General features: G+C 34.2%; 1 protein-coding gene across 3 annotated transcripts in view; it reads left to right on the forward strand.

The window, feature by feature from the left end:
• Positions 1–19,338, forward strand: part of CNTN5 (contactin 5) — a 1,391,028-nt gene that overhangs the window by 1,254,930 nt on the left and 116,760 nt on the right. For all 3 annotated transcript variants that reach the window (XM_086678621.1, XM_086678620.1, XM_086678619.1), the window contains one exon: positions 15,710–15,830. In XM_086678621.1, coding sequence (XP_086534747.1) covers positions 15,710–15,830 — 121 coding nt within the window. The remainder of the gene's footprint in view (positions 1–15,709; positions 15,831–19,338) is intronic.

Genomic DNA, 19,338 nt, shown 5'->3' on the forward strand with positions numbered 1-19,338 from the left:
ATATTACTGAGTGTTTCTAAGTGGCTTGCACATAGTGCAATGTACTTGACCAAGCCAACAATAAAGATTAAGTCTACCAACTAGGAACACCCTAGTGACATCAAACTCTAGTCAAATCTGAAGATCTGAAGAGCAGTTATAAAATGTCATCTTCCATGTGTTTAGAAGTTCTTAACCATTCATTGGGGTCTCATATAGCATTGTAAGTTTTACATTTACTCTGACATCAATGTTACCCACTAATAGTTCTAAATGTTAAAAGTAAAATAACATAGGTGTGAGGTTTGAATGCAGTTGCCAGCATTTATGCAATTGTGCTGGACTGAGAAGCATGGAGAGCAGATAATAGCAAGACAACACTGAAGCAGTTTCCCCAAGATTAACTAAAATATTACCTTTACAAAGAGACTTTAATAGAATATATAGAGTAATATATCACACGAAGACCAGTATCACTCAGCTATAGACTGTTAACATACAACCATAGTGCTAGACCACTCTGACATTTAGCAAAAGAAAATTTGAAGACTCTTTGTTAACAGATGCCTCAAAAAGATAATAAGTCAAAGAAGCAGAATCATAACAAAAGAGACTAAGTTCTAAATGACCACCTACAGTTATAAACAGAAAGGTACTCTTCACTTGGACATAGTGTAGAAATTGCTGCTTGCTAGGTCATTTAGGATCATTTTAGCCACACAAGCTGATTAGTTTATAGTACTCTGCAGTCATTGAAAAGCACTTAGCTGGTGCTTCTATATGGTAACCATAGCTTTCAGCTTTACATCAAAGTCTATTTTTAATTTTTTCACCAAAATGAAGATAGATTTATACATGTACATATGTGTGTATACATATATACATATAGATTATTTGAACATATTGAAAACTAGAAAAAAAAAGAATAAATATTCCTTGGTATCATACTAACTTAAGCACCATTAATTTTTGTAATCATGTTTTCATGCACCTCTTCAAGTATACATAGACACATGTGTTACACCAGTGAGATCATATCATGCATACTACTTTTATTATACATGCATAATTCCTCTCTACTTTTCTGCTCCCATAACAGCATTTACCATACCTAGTTAAGCTTGTCAATATTCTAATATATGTCCCTTTATATTTTGTTCTGCACTAATGTAATCCTAGACAAATTATATATGTACAGGAAAATTATGATTTTTTTAAAAATTGAAACATATTTTAAATACTTTTTTGGCATCTCATTACTCTTATTTTAAAATGTTGAAAATTCTTCATGTTACCTGATATATCTCTAATTCATTATTTTTGATACATGCATGAGTCCATGGTATGACCATACCTCAATTTATTTAGCCATTTCCCTATTAATAAATATTAACTTTGTTTTCTGTTTTGAGAGATTTATGAAGAATGTTACCAAAAACATCTCTATACATCTGTATCTATGGGTAGTAACAATTTCCTTTCTATGGCATGAGTATACAGGAATGGATTGCAGAGAAAAAGAACAAAATTATTTTTATTTTAAATAGATGCTGCCAGGATTTTCCCAGAAATGATAGAATATCAAATCATGTTACTGAGTGACATTATTGTATAGCAAAAGATTACAAGATAAGGTTGAGAGAGGGTGTCAAGAGTTTTTGATGTGGGCCCAGATTTGTCCCCACTTAGCTGTATTACTTTGGATGAGTCATGTCACCTCTCTGAGTCCTCATCTTCAAAGTGAAAATGTTAGTTGGTGACTCCTAATGTTCTAATTTTAAAGTTCTATAATTTTTGAAGGTTATATTTGAAGAGTAAAATCCAAAACACTCTCCCGATATGGTATCCAATATCAGTGATATCGTTTGAAAAAATTTTAATTAGTACTAACCATTTTTTCAGGAAGGAACATTGATAGCTCCAAAATCACATTTTCCTTTATTAAATATGGCATACCTATTCAATTAATGGAAGATGTTTCAAACTCTCATGATGTCCTTAGAATTGGAAAATTCTTAATGCAAAAGGATTTCCAAACTGGAAAAGTAATCTCAAATCTGAATTCTTCCCTATGGCTAAGAATGTATTCATGTATATAATACCATGATAAATGATAAAAATGTCTTCTAAAGCTAAATAAAGATTTCCTCTAAAAGCAACAATAATCTTAGAAAATGGAGCAGTGTACTTTTATCTGGGTAAGAGATCAGCATGCCTTATTTTGTAAAACCAGCATACAGGCACACACACACACACACACACACACACACACACACACACACATTCCATACACAATGGAAAACTCAAGCCCTACTAATAGGAAATCTTAGAACAAAATATATATGCATATATGATTATTGGTGTTGCTGTCAATCCAAAGATGTGCAGCCTTGAAGAGTCTTGTAAATATTCTTTGAAATATCAGAAGTTGTATTCCATAGTTAAGGAAGAGTTAGAAGTGGTAGAATATTGATGATTTTTAAAAGATTTTGATAAACTCTGATTTTTATATGTTAAATAACTGGTGATTTCTCATTGATAAAATTGCAAAGCCTTGTTATTAAAAATGAGTTTTCTGTGATAAAATGTCTTGACTAGCTTTCAAAATGTCAGCTGAATTTGACTGAGAGTCTTGACCTTGAACTTTTCATAGTTGGCTTTTGATTGACACATTTTTTTCAATTTGACCTTTTCTTTTAAGGGAACTATTCTTCTGGTTAATATTCACTGGAAGATTGCTATTGTGGCTCAAAATATAAGCAATAGTTTGAATAGTCTTTTCTGATATTGATGTGTTTGAATTCCTTAGATTCTATTTTTGATGTTGATGAGAATCTTCATGTCTGTGAAAGACAGCACTTAACTGGATGCTGTGACCCAAACTGACTTCTTTCACAGTGAAGTACTTTTTCATTCAGAAACTTGTTCATAAACATTAGTAACTATCAAATTAGGCTAGGAAAAGAATAGTATTTGTTCATGAAGCTCATAGTTGAAATAATATAACTACTTGTTGAAGATTGTACTTGCTAAAATATATAATAATATTGCAAATAAAATGTGAATACCTTGGGGCTCCTGGGTAGCTCAGTCAGGTAAGCGTCCAACTTCAACTCAGGTCACGGTCTCACAGTCCATGGGTTCGAGCTCTGCATTGGACTGTGCTGACAGCTCAGAGCCTGGAGCCTGCTTCAGATTCTGTCTCTCTCTCTCTCTCTGCCCCTCTCCTGCTTACACGTTGTCTCTCTCTGTTTCTCAAAAATGAATAAACATTAAAAACAATTTAATGTGAATACCTGAAAAACTTGAATTGTGAAGGAAAACTTGAAACAGCTAGATATTAAATTGGCAAATTCATCTTTAGAAATTCTTATATAAAATTAATTATTCCATTTGGAATATTATGTTTTTGCAAAAAGGTTAGGTATAAAAGTTTTCCACTATTCTTGCTCATTGTTTTCTTTCAAAATGTCTGTAAACCCACAAATTCCATAGAAAACCATATTTTTTTCATATATGTGAAGAGGCTTCACATATATGCCAGACGCTAGGTATATTAGTAAACTGAATATCACCTTTATTTGTCATCTTTATTTATAAGAATGAATTCCAATTATGGTTGATACTCACAAGATCAAACTATAGCTAAACATTTCTTTAGGTGATATTTATCCAATAGATACAAAGGCCTTTTCTTGTTATAAGTTCATTTATAGCTCAAGAAGATGAAGTGAGAAATAAGTTTATTTTTCAACCCAGCAAGTTCTAGGTTGAAAATATTTCCTCTAACTTCTCTCTAAGAATGAAGATCTTATTTTTTTTAACTCAAGTCACTTCTCTCATACACTATCACAGACAACTAAAAGAAGCCAGTCAATCAATACTTTCAATACTCATTTTCCCTATAAATACCCTTAATCAGATCCATAATTTCATTAGGAACCCTTTGTATCTCCCACATTAACATAGGCGAGGGGTTTGCTAATTCTTCTGCTTGTTCATAACTCAGGCACTTTTGTTCCAGCCTCCAATTACAATCTCCTCAATGTTTTCCCATCCTTCAGTAAGTTTCTTTCGTTCTTCTATGTCTTGGACTGAAGGTCTGGTCACTGGAAAATATTCTGGTATAAACACGGTGTCTGTCTTATACACACACATTTGAGATCTTTACCCAGGGACAGACTTTATCTGATAGCAGCCTGGATTGATGTTTGCCAAGCCCATTTCTTACTTTGCTAGTCCTTTCCCACCTGATGAGGGTGGAGTGAGAAGTAGTTTTGTTTTTGAATCTATAGTCCTGGCTCCTTCGGATTTTCTGTTTATGCTGCTACAGAAATGAGTGCTTCTCTCTTTTCAGCTCGTTTTTCTGTATTCACACCTTATTATACACAGCTAAAAGAAACCTGTTGGTACTTTTAATTTTCTTCCTAAAAAAACTTAAGCAAATTCAGTTTGTTCACTGTGAATAATGTGCTGTTCACAATATCTCAGGTGACAGTGCTACCAAACTTTCCAACACTGCATATGAAGGATCATCTTTTCTTCAGTATGCAATAAATATTTCCTCACTGTTTCTCAACCCTTTAAAGCCTTTATCAATAGTCTCCTTGTGATCCTTCCAGCTTTCATTTATACTGTCTTCATTGCCTTTTCAGCTTCTGTATAACAACCCCAAAGCCAATGCCACATGTTTAAGCTTGGGTTACAGCAGCACCCACCTCCAGGTACCAAATTATTTTATTTTATGGTTATTCACTGCTGTACGACAAGGCACACCTAAGCTTAGTGTTATAAAATGACAACTGCTTTTTCACTGCTCACAATTTTGTGTGTCAGGATTATCAGACAACGAACAGCAAGGATGGGTGGCCTGAAACCCAAGGATGGCTTGAATCTGTTCCACAATAGCTGAGCCTTCAGTTGGGGTAGCCAAGTGGCTGAAGATAGCCTGCATGGCTTAGTAGTTACTATGTGCCATAAGTCTCCAATCTGGATGTTAGAAGGATTGCAAGTTCTTTGTTGTATTTCTTCCAGGGTTAGAATGCCCAAGATAGTTTCTTTGCTTGCAAGTCTGGTGGTTGGGCTAGAATGGTTAAAACTTAGAATATCTGGACTTCTGTCTCTCCATGAAGTCTCTCCACATAAATGCTTGGCCTTTTTATAGAATGACAGCATCAGGAGAGTCTGACTTTTTAAACAGCTGGCTTCTCCCAGAAAAAATGTTCCAGGGGGCCTAGGAAGAAGCTGAAAGTCTTATGATATAGCCACAGAATTTCCAAGACATAATTTCTGCAATATTCTGCTAATCAAAAAGTCATTGACATAAGTCTAGATTCAGGGAGTAGGAAATTAGACCTTGATTCTCAAGAGAACAAGTAGAAAAGTCTATGTGAGCATCTTTAATCTACCACAGTAAACAAGAGGCAAAGTCCTAGACCTAATAAGTTCTTTGAGCAGCATTATATGCAAGCAGTGTTATCATAAAGCATAGAAACAAATGTAGTATAAAAAAGATTATGAGAGACTTGCTACAGTATAGTGTTATGGTTAGCCATAATAAAATAGAGTATGTTTCACCATTGGCTCTTGGAATAAATTTTAAATACCTCATAGTGCAATGTCTTGCTGAAAGAGAGAAGGGATAACTAAGGTAGAAGTGAAGAGAATCTCAACATATTAAATTTAATTCATATGGAACGTTAATGCTTCATTCCAATTATTGGCAGATATTGTACTGTAGGGAGAGGTTGGGGATTAAAAAGCAGGGGAAGAATCAGTCCCCCAGAAGGAGTAATAGTTATGATCATAAACAAATGGGTCATTAACCAATGACACTGAAAGGAGGCAAACAGAAGCAGTAGATTATAGCAGGTAGATCTCTTCTCATTTAGTCTTCCAGACTCAACATTAGCCTCCCTGTCCTCCCCCATCATGCCAGAGAACCACAGTGGTAAATTGCTTAATTCTAAGTGACCCAAGTAAAACAAAGACATGCAAAGAAGTGGCCTAATTCCAGAATCATTCCTAAAGTTCTATGTGAAAATCAATGAAACACAGAGTGGCTTACTTATTCCCAACATTTTAGGACCTTATAATAATACCAGATCAACACTGGTCCTAACTAATGAGTGAGATGAGAGCTATTATATTCTGGATTCCTGGCTTTTGCTGATTTCAGGGAAGAAATAGAAATTCCACAGATAACTGCCTGATCACTCTTCCCATAGCCAGACTTGCATGTAGATATTGACTTTGCTGCAGTGTAAATCAGTAGCAGAATAAAATGCAACTTATTCTGGAAACCTGTATATTATGGTATAACAAAATATTGTTAACCTTAAAAGATAAATTGAAAATATTCCAAGACTAAGAAAAAGAGAACAGAAATGTTGATGTATCAGTAAAATGTTGATCCATCTAGATTACATGCTTAGGTTAAGAAGTCAAGTTTGTCCAGTTCTCCTTCAACTAAAGATATGCCATTACAAACTGCCAATGGCTTCATTTAAAAAAAGTTAACTGAGGGCCATATATATAAGATTCTCTTGATGCTGAATTAACAGTCAGAAAAGGTGGATAATACCATGAACAAATGAGGGTGATGGGTCATGTGTATTATCAGAAAGGTGATTCTAGGGGCACCTGGGTGGCTGGGTCAGTTGAGCGTCTGACTTTGGCTCAGGTCATGATCTCGTGTTCCATGAGTTCGAGCCCTGCATCGGGCTCTGTGCTGACAACTCAGAGCCTGGAGCCTGTTTCAAATTCTGTGTCTCCCTCTCTTTGCCCCACCCCCAATCATGCTCGCTCTCTCTCTCTCCCTCTGTCAAAATAAATAAATTTAAAAAAATAAAAAATAAAAAAAGGTGATTCTAGCATTTTAAAGCGAGATGTAGCATTTCATGTCTAGATATGGTTGATGAAAAGCATAAGCTGTCAGAATAATTCTGTGGCTTATTTAGAAAAGTAATTTCTAATAAAAGCAATTTCTAATTTCATGGTTGTAACTACACAATGAAACCATTTTATTTTTATACATTTGCCAAATTTTGTTTTAATTAGTACTAGCGAATCAAATTACCTACAGTTTTAAACAGAATAATGATTAGTTTCATACACAGAATAGTAGAATGGAAAGATCTCTTGACTGAGATTCTGGTACCGAAGGATCTTCTATCTCCACACTTAACTTGCCCTTGAATAAGCCACCTACACCTCTTAATCCTCAATTTTCTCGACTGCTATAGGAACTAGTTAAACAAGACGATTTGGTAATTATCTTCTCACATTAAAATAGGTATTTTATACAATGATTTTTTATACTACTAAATTCTTTAACATATAACATTGTATTATAGCTATTTGTCTACCTCACACATTGCATTGTGCATTTCTCCAACGCATACTTTTTCTCTTATCTTGTAGCATGTGCAGCTCAGACATGACAGATTTTGTATCTTGTACAAATTCCAGTCAACTGAAGCTGTGTCGAGCAGAATGCATAGTTTGGGTCAAATCTCAGGTATATTTTCTATGAGTAAAGGAAAAGGGCATAACTTCAAAGGTGCCAAGTATTTGCAATTTCCTGTTTAGACAAAATAGTTACTCTAACAAATGATTGATAAGTGAATGAATGAATAATTTTATAACTGTGCATGTGCCATGAGTTCTCATAAAATAAAATATGTATCTACTGTAAAGTTTTACTATTCTGGAGCTTTCCTAGTGGTCATGCCATTACTAGCTGTAATCAAAGCCATGTTAATGCGTGGATGAACAAAATTTTTCCTGACTAGTTCAGGATACATAGTTCTGTATGTAACACCAGTGAGAAGTAATTTAAGAAGCATAAGCTTGGTAAAAGATAGTAAGATTATTCCATTACTAGACAATGGTATAATTCACTCTAAAGGAAAACATTTTCTCTGTCTTGATTAGTAACATCTTTCTAGATCACTGTATTTTTAACACAAATGTAAGAAGATGCAATCTATTCTATTTCTATTTTTTACACTGAGTAAAAGTACAAATCAAGAATATAAAAGAAGATACAAGGGTGCCTGGCTGGCTCAGTGTGTAGGGCATGTGACTCTTGTTCTCAGGGTCATGAGTTTAAGCCCCACAGTGGGGCTTTTAAGAAAAGATACAGACATTAAGGCAGAGAAAGATAGGCATACAGTTTAGGAAAAGATGCCAACTCTGTGGTATTTATTCCAAAGAGCACCATTGCCTATAATGTGCATATGTGTTCCAGTAGATCACAGACAATATCAGTGTGGCTTGGAGGGTTGGGCACACTGAGAAAGGCCTTGTGCTTGGTGTAGTGCTCTGCTGTCATCATTTTGAAATTCTTAATAATTTTTGGACAAGGGGATCTGTATTTTCATTTTACACTGTGACCCACAAATTATAGTCCTAGTAGTCAGTTAAGTTTTGTTTTGTTTTGTTTTTTTAAATAAGAAAAAGTCCTTAATATGTGAGACAGCATTTGGAGATTTTGGCGGGTCACTGAGGAACCACTTGAGGGAAGGTGCAGAGAGTACATTTTCTGTTATGGTGAGAGACAAAGTAGGCTGAGTCCAGCCTTAAATACTGATTAAGAAGTTGGACCACCTTGTAGGCCATAAGTAAAGATAGCCAGTGAAGATTTTGCGATTGTAAATAAAATCAGTTTTGGGGAAAGACAAATCTAGCAATGGCATGTCAGATGGGTAAGGGTGAGAGAGAGATAGGGGATAGCATGGAGGATATAAAGAGCTGGTTTGAAAGCTACTATTTAAAACCTAAATTTAGAAGTCAATGCTCATGGAATGATTGTTAAAACTATATGAAGCACACAGAAAGAGAAAAGCTACTCCACACACTCCTCTCATGTTTTTTTTTTTCATCAAAGCTGCATTAAACTAGACAATCACGTGCAGAGTCTATATATGTATACCCAAAACTTCTTATAGCCCATAGAAATAAGTATTGAATTAATTAGCGATCATTTCATTAATAATAAAAGGTGAATACATCAGATATTATTAGCAGGTATGAAAAAGAAACTTTAGCAACAGTTAGAAAGGAGCTAAGAGTAACTTCAAGAATGAATATGCTGATAATTTGTGTGACCTCATCTATTTCATGTCTCCTTTAACTTAGAGACACTGGAATAGTATAGAAAAGACACTGTAAGCACTTAGAGCGTGTCTCAGTCCATCAAGGCTGCTATAACAGAATATCCTAGTGTGCGTGGCTTATACACAACAGAAATTTATTTTTCACAGTTCTGGAGTATGGGAAGGCCCAGATCAAGGCCCTGGCAGATTCAGTGTCTAGTGACAGATGGCCATCTTCTCACTGTATCTTCACATATTAGAAGGGTAAGAGAACTCTCTGGGGTCTCTTTTGTAAAGGCACTACTCCAATTTGTACTCTACCTCCAAAACACTTCACCTCCAAATACCATCACATTAGGGTTTAGATTTCAATATGTGAGGGAGGGGGGTTACACACACAGTCTATAGCAGACCCGTTTTGCCTTGGTCATTTATGTTAATCTTAAATAAAGGAATGCCCATTTACCTTGCCACTAGAAAACAGAGAGTCAATGCACATACTTTCAGATAAGAGACATTTGGGAACAAACATCTGGCATCCACTGACATATTAAATGTTACATTCCCTAGTCATATACGTCTACCTGGGAAAGAAGGAACATTAATGTGCCACACATGGCATTTTGTCATTCATTCAGTATTCTTCATATATTCAAGTTTGTCATCTAGGAAATGAGTATGATTTAATATTTTTATTTTTAAATTTATTACACTAAAATTTAATTGTAACTTGTCTTGCATATGCTTGCTCTGAGCTGCTTAATAATGTCTAATCTTCATTTTAACCAAGACAGTGGACTGTTCCCATGAATTCCTGACTTTGTGCTTATAATACTAAATAATCCATCTTGGATATCTGGGTATTCTGAGTGCATCAGAGTTATCAACTCCTTCCTCTTAACCTATGTCACTAAGTAAAACTGTTTCTGCATTTTTCTTCTTACTTAAAAATACATTATTAGTATATGTGTTGAAAATTGAATACCAAAGTCCTAGTAATGGGATGTAAAAGCCATTTTTACCTATTTTTAGTTTTCAATGCATAGTCGGATCCATTTAGTATTTCACCATTATAGCCATAAATGTTTTTGTCAAGTAGTTTTTTGACCAGTATTATTTCACTGGCAACAATTAATTTTTCTATTTCAGATAATATGCCAATTATTTAGGCATGCACGTTAATGTCATCTTTTTAAAAAATATATTAAAACCTACGCCATCATGAATATAAAACCTATTATATAAAGGTTTAAGAAAAAATAGTTATAAAAAGAAAACTAATGTGTGTATATATATATATATATATATATATATATAATTTCCTTTTCATTGTAGGATATTTTAAATCATCCTCTGAAACAAAGAAATACTGAACAAGGAAAATCTTTCCAGTATTCAAGATTTTATGTCAATAACATCAATCATATCTAATAATCCATGTCTCATAACTGATACCCAGTTTTTTTAAGTTAGAAAAGATTTTTTTATTGCATCTCACAGAATTTATATGCTACGTTACTTTTGCTTTGGAGAGGGGAATGGTTTGTGTGTCTGGCAAGGGCTGCGGAAGCTGGAAATACCCTATTTGAGCCCCTTGTGAAAAGTTGAATGAACCCTAAATAACGGCATAGACTGCCATCTCCAGCAGGTTTCTGAGTCCACTATTTACAAAAAACACTCAATTCAAGTTACTTGTTGTTTAGATGATTCATTCCCTAAACATTCTCAGAATGCTTACTATGTGCACAGCATTCTGCTAAATACTGCTGGGAAAAAAATGTTTTAAAAGTATTTTACGCTTTTGAAGTATTTCCCAATAGTTCATGTGTGTACTTTGTTTCACTTGATTTCCCTCATGAGAGAGACAGTGCAGTTGTTATTATCCCAATAAAGTGACTTTTCCAGAGTTGCAGGGCTAAGGAAGTTGCTAAACTAAGGCAAGAATTCAGGTCTTCTTATTCTGAGTGCAGCAGTTTCCTTATAAGAGAGAAAGAGGGATATATATATATATATATATATATATATATATATATATATATATATATAATAAAGCTAAGTACTTATCAGAAACCTTACTACAGCTATGCAAAACTTTGATACACATTTGTTGAAGGAGTGAATACCAATTAAAGAAAGACTCGTCTTGGCTAAGAATGCAATTACGGTGCCCTGTTAAAACAGATAACATTTATCAAACACTTACTATGTGCCAGACACATTGCTATGGGCTATCCCTGCATTATCATATTGCAGCTGTGAGAGAAGTTCTTCATGACAGGGTAGTTTTCCCAAGTTAAAAATTTAATAAACGGTAGAGCAGGGATTCACACAACTCAGTCTTTCCAAAATCTGTATATTACTCCTTACATATTTTTCCACTATCTTAATGTCTTTCTCCAGTCTTTTCTTACTTATCTTACTAATTTCTTTGAAAGATAAAAAAAGGGGATGGAGGAGGTATGTCAGGCACAGGGAAGGAAGGATGCAAAATGTCCATGCATTCATTAGCTCACCCAATGATTGTTGGCTACATCAGCACCTAGCTCAGCTCTGGGACTGCCCATAGTAGATGTTGGGAGCATGAGTAAAATGCTATTGAAGCATAACTAAACAGTAGAAGAATTAAGGAAGCCTAGACAGTGTCCAGAAAGACTTTACCAAGGAGAAGGCATTTGAGCTATAACCAGACGTATCTTCTCAGGCAAAGAAAGGAGCAAGAGCATCTGCAACAGAACAATAGGCAGAATTATGGGAAGTATTCCCATGGATGTGGAAATATGAAGGTAAGGCTGTAGAAGCTCAAGTTGCTGTCATAGGAGGTGGCATCATGTTTTGAAGAGTCTTCTGTGTTTAAATGAGGAGACTGGACTTTATCTTCAAGGCAATAAGAGCCAGCCAACACTTTGAACAGCAAAGTTATATGAGTTTCCATTTTTAAGAAGTCTTAACTAATATTCTTATGTTGGATGAGCAGGACATTTAGTCAAAGTGAAATCCAATAAAGATCTGGACTTGAGTGGAAGGATGACATTTCCTATATTATTTCAAAGTCATAAATAAAAATTATAATAATCTAGCAACTGCTCTAGTGAGACTCTGTGAACAAGAAATGTAAATGAATTAGCCATGTTGCTGCCCTCACAGAAAATGAAAATACAACCTCTTTATTCATTTTTACCAAAGTATAGTTGACATAAAATGTTACATTATTTTCATGTGTACAATATAGTAATTCCACAAGTCTATGCATTAGGCTATGCTCACCCATAAGTGTACCAGCCTCTTTCTTAAAGAGGCTTCATTTATTCATACATTCAGCAAATACTTGTTGAGCTCCCACTATGTGGCAATCACTATGCTAGGTGCACAATGCTTGCGCTATGTACAGGTTGTGGGGAAGTTCATTTGAAGTAACATGTAACACAATTTCTTCATAAAGCCAAAAAAAAAAAAAAAGCATGAAAGACAAGATATAAAGCAAGTGTCAAAGAAAACAAGAGAAGACAGAGTAACTCCTGAGAGAGAAAAAGTGAAAATGAGGTTTATGCTTAAGAAAGCAAGCATCTGCTGTAAGTAACCATTTCATTAGAAGTGCACTAAATTGTGGAGGTTCTCTCTCACATACTGTGGGCTGAGATTGAGTATAATGGGCTCCCACATGAATTCTTCTCATTATTTCTCTTGAAAGATCAGTAAATCTACTGAAAGGGTAATTTAGGTTTACTGTTCACAATCCATTCATTTCACTTTTAATCTTCCCTGTTTATAATTGTAAAAATACAACACAGATATAATCCAAAAGAGAAGGGATGAGCCCAAAATGAGACAATTTCAACTCCTCAGTCCTGACATTGACATAAATGCAATAGGGTGTAGACTTTTTATTCCTGATAGATGGTGATGGAGCCTCAGACAGTTAATAAAGCATTGCATACTATTAATTGTGGATATCAAGTAAAAGACAGCATAGCAAAGATAATCTATACTTCATCCTCCTGAATTCCTTAGACATTTATGTGATTTTCAATGAAGACTCTTCTTAATCCCATTAAGCTTTTCTTTTACTATAATTCAACAGAAAGGACAAAGGTTTGGGACTTTCATCCAGGGCAAAAAGAAATCAGTGATTTGAGAAGATAAAGTTCCAGATATTAAGACAATAAATATTTAATCACAAGAATGTTATTTTACACAATAATTTTTCAATAATGTGAGTTTGAAAACTGATGTAAAATCATTACTTTTTCTGCCATTAAACTACCACCAATCAGTTTGTGATATTGAAAAATAAACAAACAAATAAAAAACAACAAAGCAAAAAACACCAAGCACAGTCTTTCAGAACTATTATTTATGGAAATAATAAAGTCCTCTCTGATTTTCAGGGCCTCTCCTTGGCTTTTCCATTAGACATAGGGCTCATTCTGGATTTATAGTGTGCATATTGATTCCGGATTGATTTCAGTACCCTATAAAGAAAACTTCAAAATCCAGGGGAAAAAAGAAATTTTCACACCTAAAATGTACCCATGCCACATAAAGTCATAAAAATATCAGTTTATTTATACAATATTAAATTATATTGATTTTAAGCTGAATTATGGCTTATAATGTCTACAATTTGCTTTTGTTTACCTATATTAAACCAAAGAGGTTTAAAGTATAAATTTCCTTTTCAGATTTGAAAGGAGTAAGTGCTTATTCCAATAGAGATGAGAAAATGAAATTTAAGAGTATCAATTTATCCTAAGGAAATTAGGAGTGTAGGACATTCACTGGACAAATGTCACATTCCTTCAAATAATTATTATGATATTTTAATGCATTCTCACCATGAAGCTTTCCTTTATTAATGACTAAAACCGACTATGTCTTAACATTTATTTCATGAGAGAAACTTTCAATACCCTTAAAAGTTCCTATAATAAGACTAATAGAAAAAAAAAAAAACAGAAATGAAATACCAGAAAGAAATGGTTTAAAACATAGTGTACAGTTAAGCATTTCATTTAAATAAAGACACATAATTTGAGAGGTAAAAACTTCCAATGACTTCACACACTTTCAATGATTGCAATGGATAATGAAAAGAATCCAAAGAATTTCTAGAAATTCTTCTCACTTTTATGATTTTTATATAACCCATTAGTCTGTATCAAAAGAAGATATAGACCAATTTATAAAATGAGATAACAAAATAAGATTAAAAAATTAAAATGAACTCAAATAATCAGTGGGGTACTCCCCTCTAAAGACAAATGCATCATTTTTTTCAGGTAATTTGCCTATTCCAACAAAAAATTAAAGATTTCTAATCTGAAGTGCTTCTCTGTGGTTTGCATTTAACATTCTTTCCTATGCTCAACTACTATTGAAGAGAAGTGTTGAGTTTTTTTTAAAAAATGTCATTTCAAGCTATGTGCTTCTACTCTCATTCCAGTCAATTGTTTTTTATTGCAACATGAAAACTGAAGAGGGTATTGGAGTTTTGCTATGTTGTTATCCAAAAAAAAAAAAATACTTATGAGTTGTGAATTCCATATCTTTGCATGTTCACACAAAAAAGAAATCTATCTTTCCTGATAGAGTGAATGAAAGCCAAGATTAAGTAATGAAAGGTTTGTACCTGTCGTTCTAATGTGTAGGGTCATCATAGTTCCCATTAACTGATACATCTAAAAGATATTCTCCCTGGAACTTATTGATCTCCTTAACTGCAGTTATTCTTCAACTATGTTCTAATCATCTTCCTCCCAACAAGAGTCAAGTGTTTTGAACATCCTTTGTGTTTTGTAACTACGTTGATTAACAGAGATTCAGGCTGACCCTACTCCCTGATGGTGGTGGTTATGGGAGGAATAAATCTTTGTTAGGTAAAGATGCATGGCTTTGGGATCAGCAATCTGTAACCTAAACCCTCTCTTTCTGTTGCCTACAGTGTACTCACAAAAGCAGCCATTCAATAAAGCCACACAGCATAATCTTTTGACTGCTAGCTTCTCATAATTAATTTTCACAAGTTTCTATTCCTTTCAAAACTAATGTCTTGCCACAATATAGACCTGTCTCTAAATATCAAAGCAATAATTTTGGCTCACTGATTATTTTTCCTATCCTTTTAAATATATTTTTTTTAATTTTTTTTAACGTTTATTTATTTTTGAGACAGAGAGAGACAGAACATGAATGGGGGAGGGTCAGAGAGAGAGGGAGACACAGAATGTGAAACAGGCTCCAGGCTCTGAGCAGTCAGCACAGAGCCCGACGCGAGGCTTGAACTCACGGACGGCGAGATCATGACCTGAGCTGAAGTCGGACGCTTAACCGACTGAGCCACTCAGGAGCCCCTCCTTTTAAATATATTAATGTTTGTGCATATTTAAATATTTCTTAAGTATTGTAGCTGCTAAAACATTATATGCAATATAAGTGTTCAAACTCTATATTAGAAATTGTTGAAAACAACTTCCATGTGTTCCTTAAAATAGGGTATGTTTGGTTTCTGTATTGTTGTCATATAAATTGTAAGGACAAAAATGGGCCCTTTGACTGAATGTGCAAAGTTCTCCTTAAACCACCTTGAACTAGGCAGATTTGCAACATTTTAAACTGGCACTTCATCCCTCTTTCAGCAAGCATCCTCTGCAGATTTAATGATCAGGAACATCCTTCTGATGCATGCTGGGAGATATGGCTGCAGGGTACAGACCACAGCAGACAGTGTGTCAGATGAGGCAGAACTTCTTGTTAGGGGTGAGTATGCTAATAGTGCAGTCTGAAGACATGATCACCATAAATTATCATACAAAGGAATTTAAATGCATGGACTTTGAGCACATCAGTACTGTGCATTTTACTTTCAATTTTACAATATATGTTATTTTTGTCTAACCTTTTGCCTTTGAAAAGATTACATGCAAAACTGCTTCTTAGTAACAGACAAAACCTGTAGATTCAACTTCAGGGTCTAAAACACCTTTAGTAATAAATGGTCACTTAGTGTGTCACAAACTTAATGTAAAACAGAAATTTTAAACAGTTGAGCCACAGATATTGGGACTACAGGGATAAAATTTGTGTGTATATAGATGTGGTTTTCAAATGCAAAGTTAGTGGAAGCCCTAGGCACTTTTTTTCCTCCACTAACTTCTAAATCCTGCTTCCCAAAAACAGGAAAAGTGCATGCCTAATATGGTGGCATTTGTAAGTTTTCAATGACAGGGTTTTTTAAGTCTGAAAATGTCAAACAGAATGTGCAGAAATGACAGTTAAGTGGTTTCCACCTATGAACCAGGCTACCAAATTCTGCAGCCCTATAAAGTTACATCTTATTTGAATTGAATTAAATAAATGACTACAGCACCAATTTCCTTTAGCACATTATACTCCAGTATGGGAAATACAGCTCCTAGCATGCATATTCCCTTTTTTTTCTTCTTTCTTTTTCTTTCTTTCTTTTCTTTCTTTCTTTCTTTCTTTCTTTCTTTCTTTCTTTCTTTCTTTCTTCTTTCTCTGCTTCCTCCCTCCTTTCTTCCCTCCCTGCCTCCTTCCCTTCCTTCCTTCCTCTTCTTTTTTTCTTTCTTTTCTTTTAGCTTGCAATACAATATACCTACAGAAAATTCCACAAATTATTTGTGTACTGGTGTATAACTCAATAAAACAAATGTGAATTCACCATAAACTAAATTCAAGATAAGATATAGAACTTTGCCAGAATCGTACCTAGTGCCTCTCCTTTTTTGATCTTAATTACATTTTGAGTGATGAAAGTATTGCATGCTAAGACACTTTGCATGATCTCTGAAAGTAAAAATTCACAATCCATAGCAAAAACATATTTTAGATCAACTTGCCTTTTATCCACTTGGACTGTTTTCCATTCATAATTTTTAAGAATTCATTAATATTATAAAAATCTTGAATAGGAAACATAAGGCATATAGTAAGCTTCAACATATCTTTATTTTAGTTGTATAAATTATTACAGGTTTATTGATTTTTGGTAGTGCATCCATCATTGGTCCAAGTAAAATGTTGTTTTTGAAATAAGTGGGTATCTGAGTGAATTTGTTTATTTTGCAGTGTGTTTCTGTTCAAAAGGCTATTTGAACTTTTCTCCAAATTTATCTGAAGAATGTGTATCTGTATTACCCTTTTATAAAACATCAACCTTTTAAAGTGCTCATCCTCTCATGATATTCCATTTAGCTAAATTTTTTCCTTTGTGCATTTTGAAGTTATAAGGCTCATGGAATTGCAAACACCATACTACGGTCAAATTTATGGAAAATCACTTTCTTCTCTTGCTGTGGTCTGTTTTAGATTATGTATATTTATTGGGTAGCACTTGCCTAGTAATTTAGAATGATGCTCTTAAAACTGGAGCTTTCCAAATGAATAACACAATTTGGAGGCTGATAACAAGAAACTAGGTATTTTTACAGGGTTGTGAGGGGCAAATTTAAGTGGCAAACCAACATTCTGCTTTGTAAGTAAAATTAAACTCAACAGGGTTTAGAACATAATTCAGGTTCAGCTTTTTTATGTTCTGCTCTTTTAGTCTTTGGCTTTATGCCTAGGAGAAGATAAAATGCATAAATTTTGGAATTATGTCCAAAAGAAATTTCAGACAGGTTTCTATTGTCTGAATATTCATGTAACATTCAGCTCAAGCTTTCATTTAAAGTAAGTTTGATCAAGTCACCAATTTTCTATTATATATTTGCATTACTTTTCTAAAATTACTAAAAATAGCTTGCCTTTTCTGCCTGGTTGGTCATGGATTTAAAAACTTAATGGGATTTTTGTTCTTCTTTTTTTATTTTTACTATTTTTGTTAACAGTTCCTGGTAATTGAAGCAGCTTGGATGTTTGACTATTGCTGTTTTCATGTTGGCTAGTGAAATAAAACTTAAAATAGTTTTACCTTGCTATTCTTTCTCCTATTCCCATTCATTGGTTTATAAACTTAGAGAATTCTAATAGTACAGGCCACAGGGCCAAAATTGAGCATTCTAAATGGAGTTTTTCTAATGATGGCTATAATTCCAGCAGTAGAATCCTTAAAGTACACTTATTCAAGTATGTGTCACATAAAAATGGGAACAGTAAAGACAATTCCATCATACATCTTCCTGTAGAATACCATCATTGGATTGTCTCAGCAGTTCACTTTGTTCATTGTTGAGCACGAGGAACATTCTTGGGTGGCAAGGGATATAGTTCCATAACCCTGTAATTCTATTTCAGTAGAGATTCAGGGGACTAAAAATCTATGTTCCCCAAGACTGATGGAAGCTACTTTTTTATCATCTCCTGTCCCATCAGAGATAGTCTATGAAATTCTTTTGTGCATGTTACCAAATCCAGAAATTCTTCTTCTGCCCCCACAAGCATATCAAATTGGAGCTCAGGGGTGTAGCCCTAAAACTTCATATTGCCTGTTTAGAATCTGAGTGTTCCTGACTAGTAACGCCTCCTGCTTCTCTTCCCATTCTCTACTTTAAAGCTACATTTCCCCCAAATGCTTGTTTCCACTGTTGCTTCATTTTGTTTGTGAATGTCATTCTATTATTCTCTTCTTTTCCACTATTTTATCATCCTCCAAAAATTGAATTTTCCCATAAATAATCCTCTGAAGCATAAAATCACTTGTTCTCACATACTTAATATTCAGTGAACCAGCATTATAGCACCACCATGAATAATTTGCAGAACGATAATAGAAGTAATGAATATGTTAAAATAAGTTATTTTGCTGAAATACAAAAGGATGTTAAAGCCACACCTGGACATCTGTGCACAATTTAAGTCACTTATTCAAGTGTGATATAGCAACGAAACAGAAAGTAAGGCTAGACAATGCTATAGGGAACCTCTTTACAGATAGATAGAACTGTACTATGATCCAGGGTAAAGGAAATTGATCATTCGGAGATAACACTAAATGAGATACACAATTTGTAAGGAACCAATACTCTCCACAAATATGAGAGATGATTGAACACAATATGAAAGATTCCAGAAAAAGGAGTGTTAGCTTTTTGTTACCTTATTTTACAAAAATGAATGTTAGAAATATGTTTCCCAAAGCCAATATAATTGTAGGAAACTATCATGGTTCAAAGAATAAAATGTGTTTAACTAAGCTGCAGTGACTGGGGACCAGAGCATTGAGTTCTGTTTATTCTGCCCAGAGGCAGAAAAAAGAGTTTAAAAATTCACTTCTTCATGCAAATTTTATACTCATAATACTCTGTTT

Source organism: Puma concolor, chromosome D1 (assembly GCF_028749965.1).
Source record: "Puma concolor isolate L17-30 chromosome D1, mPumCon1.1.hap2, whole genome shotgun sequence".
Lineage (NCBI taxonomy): Eukaryota > Metazoa > Chordata > Mammalia > Carnivora > Felidae > Puma > Puma concolor.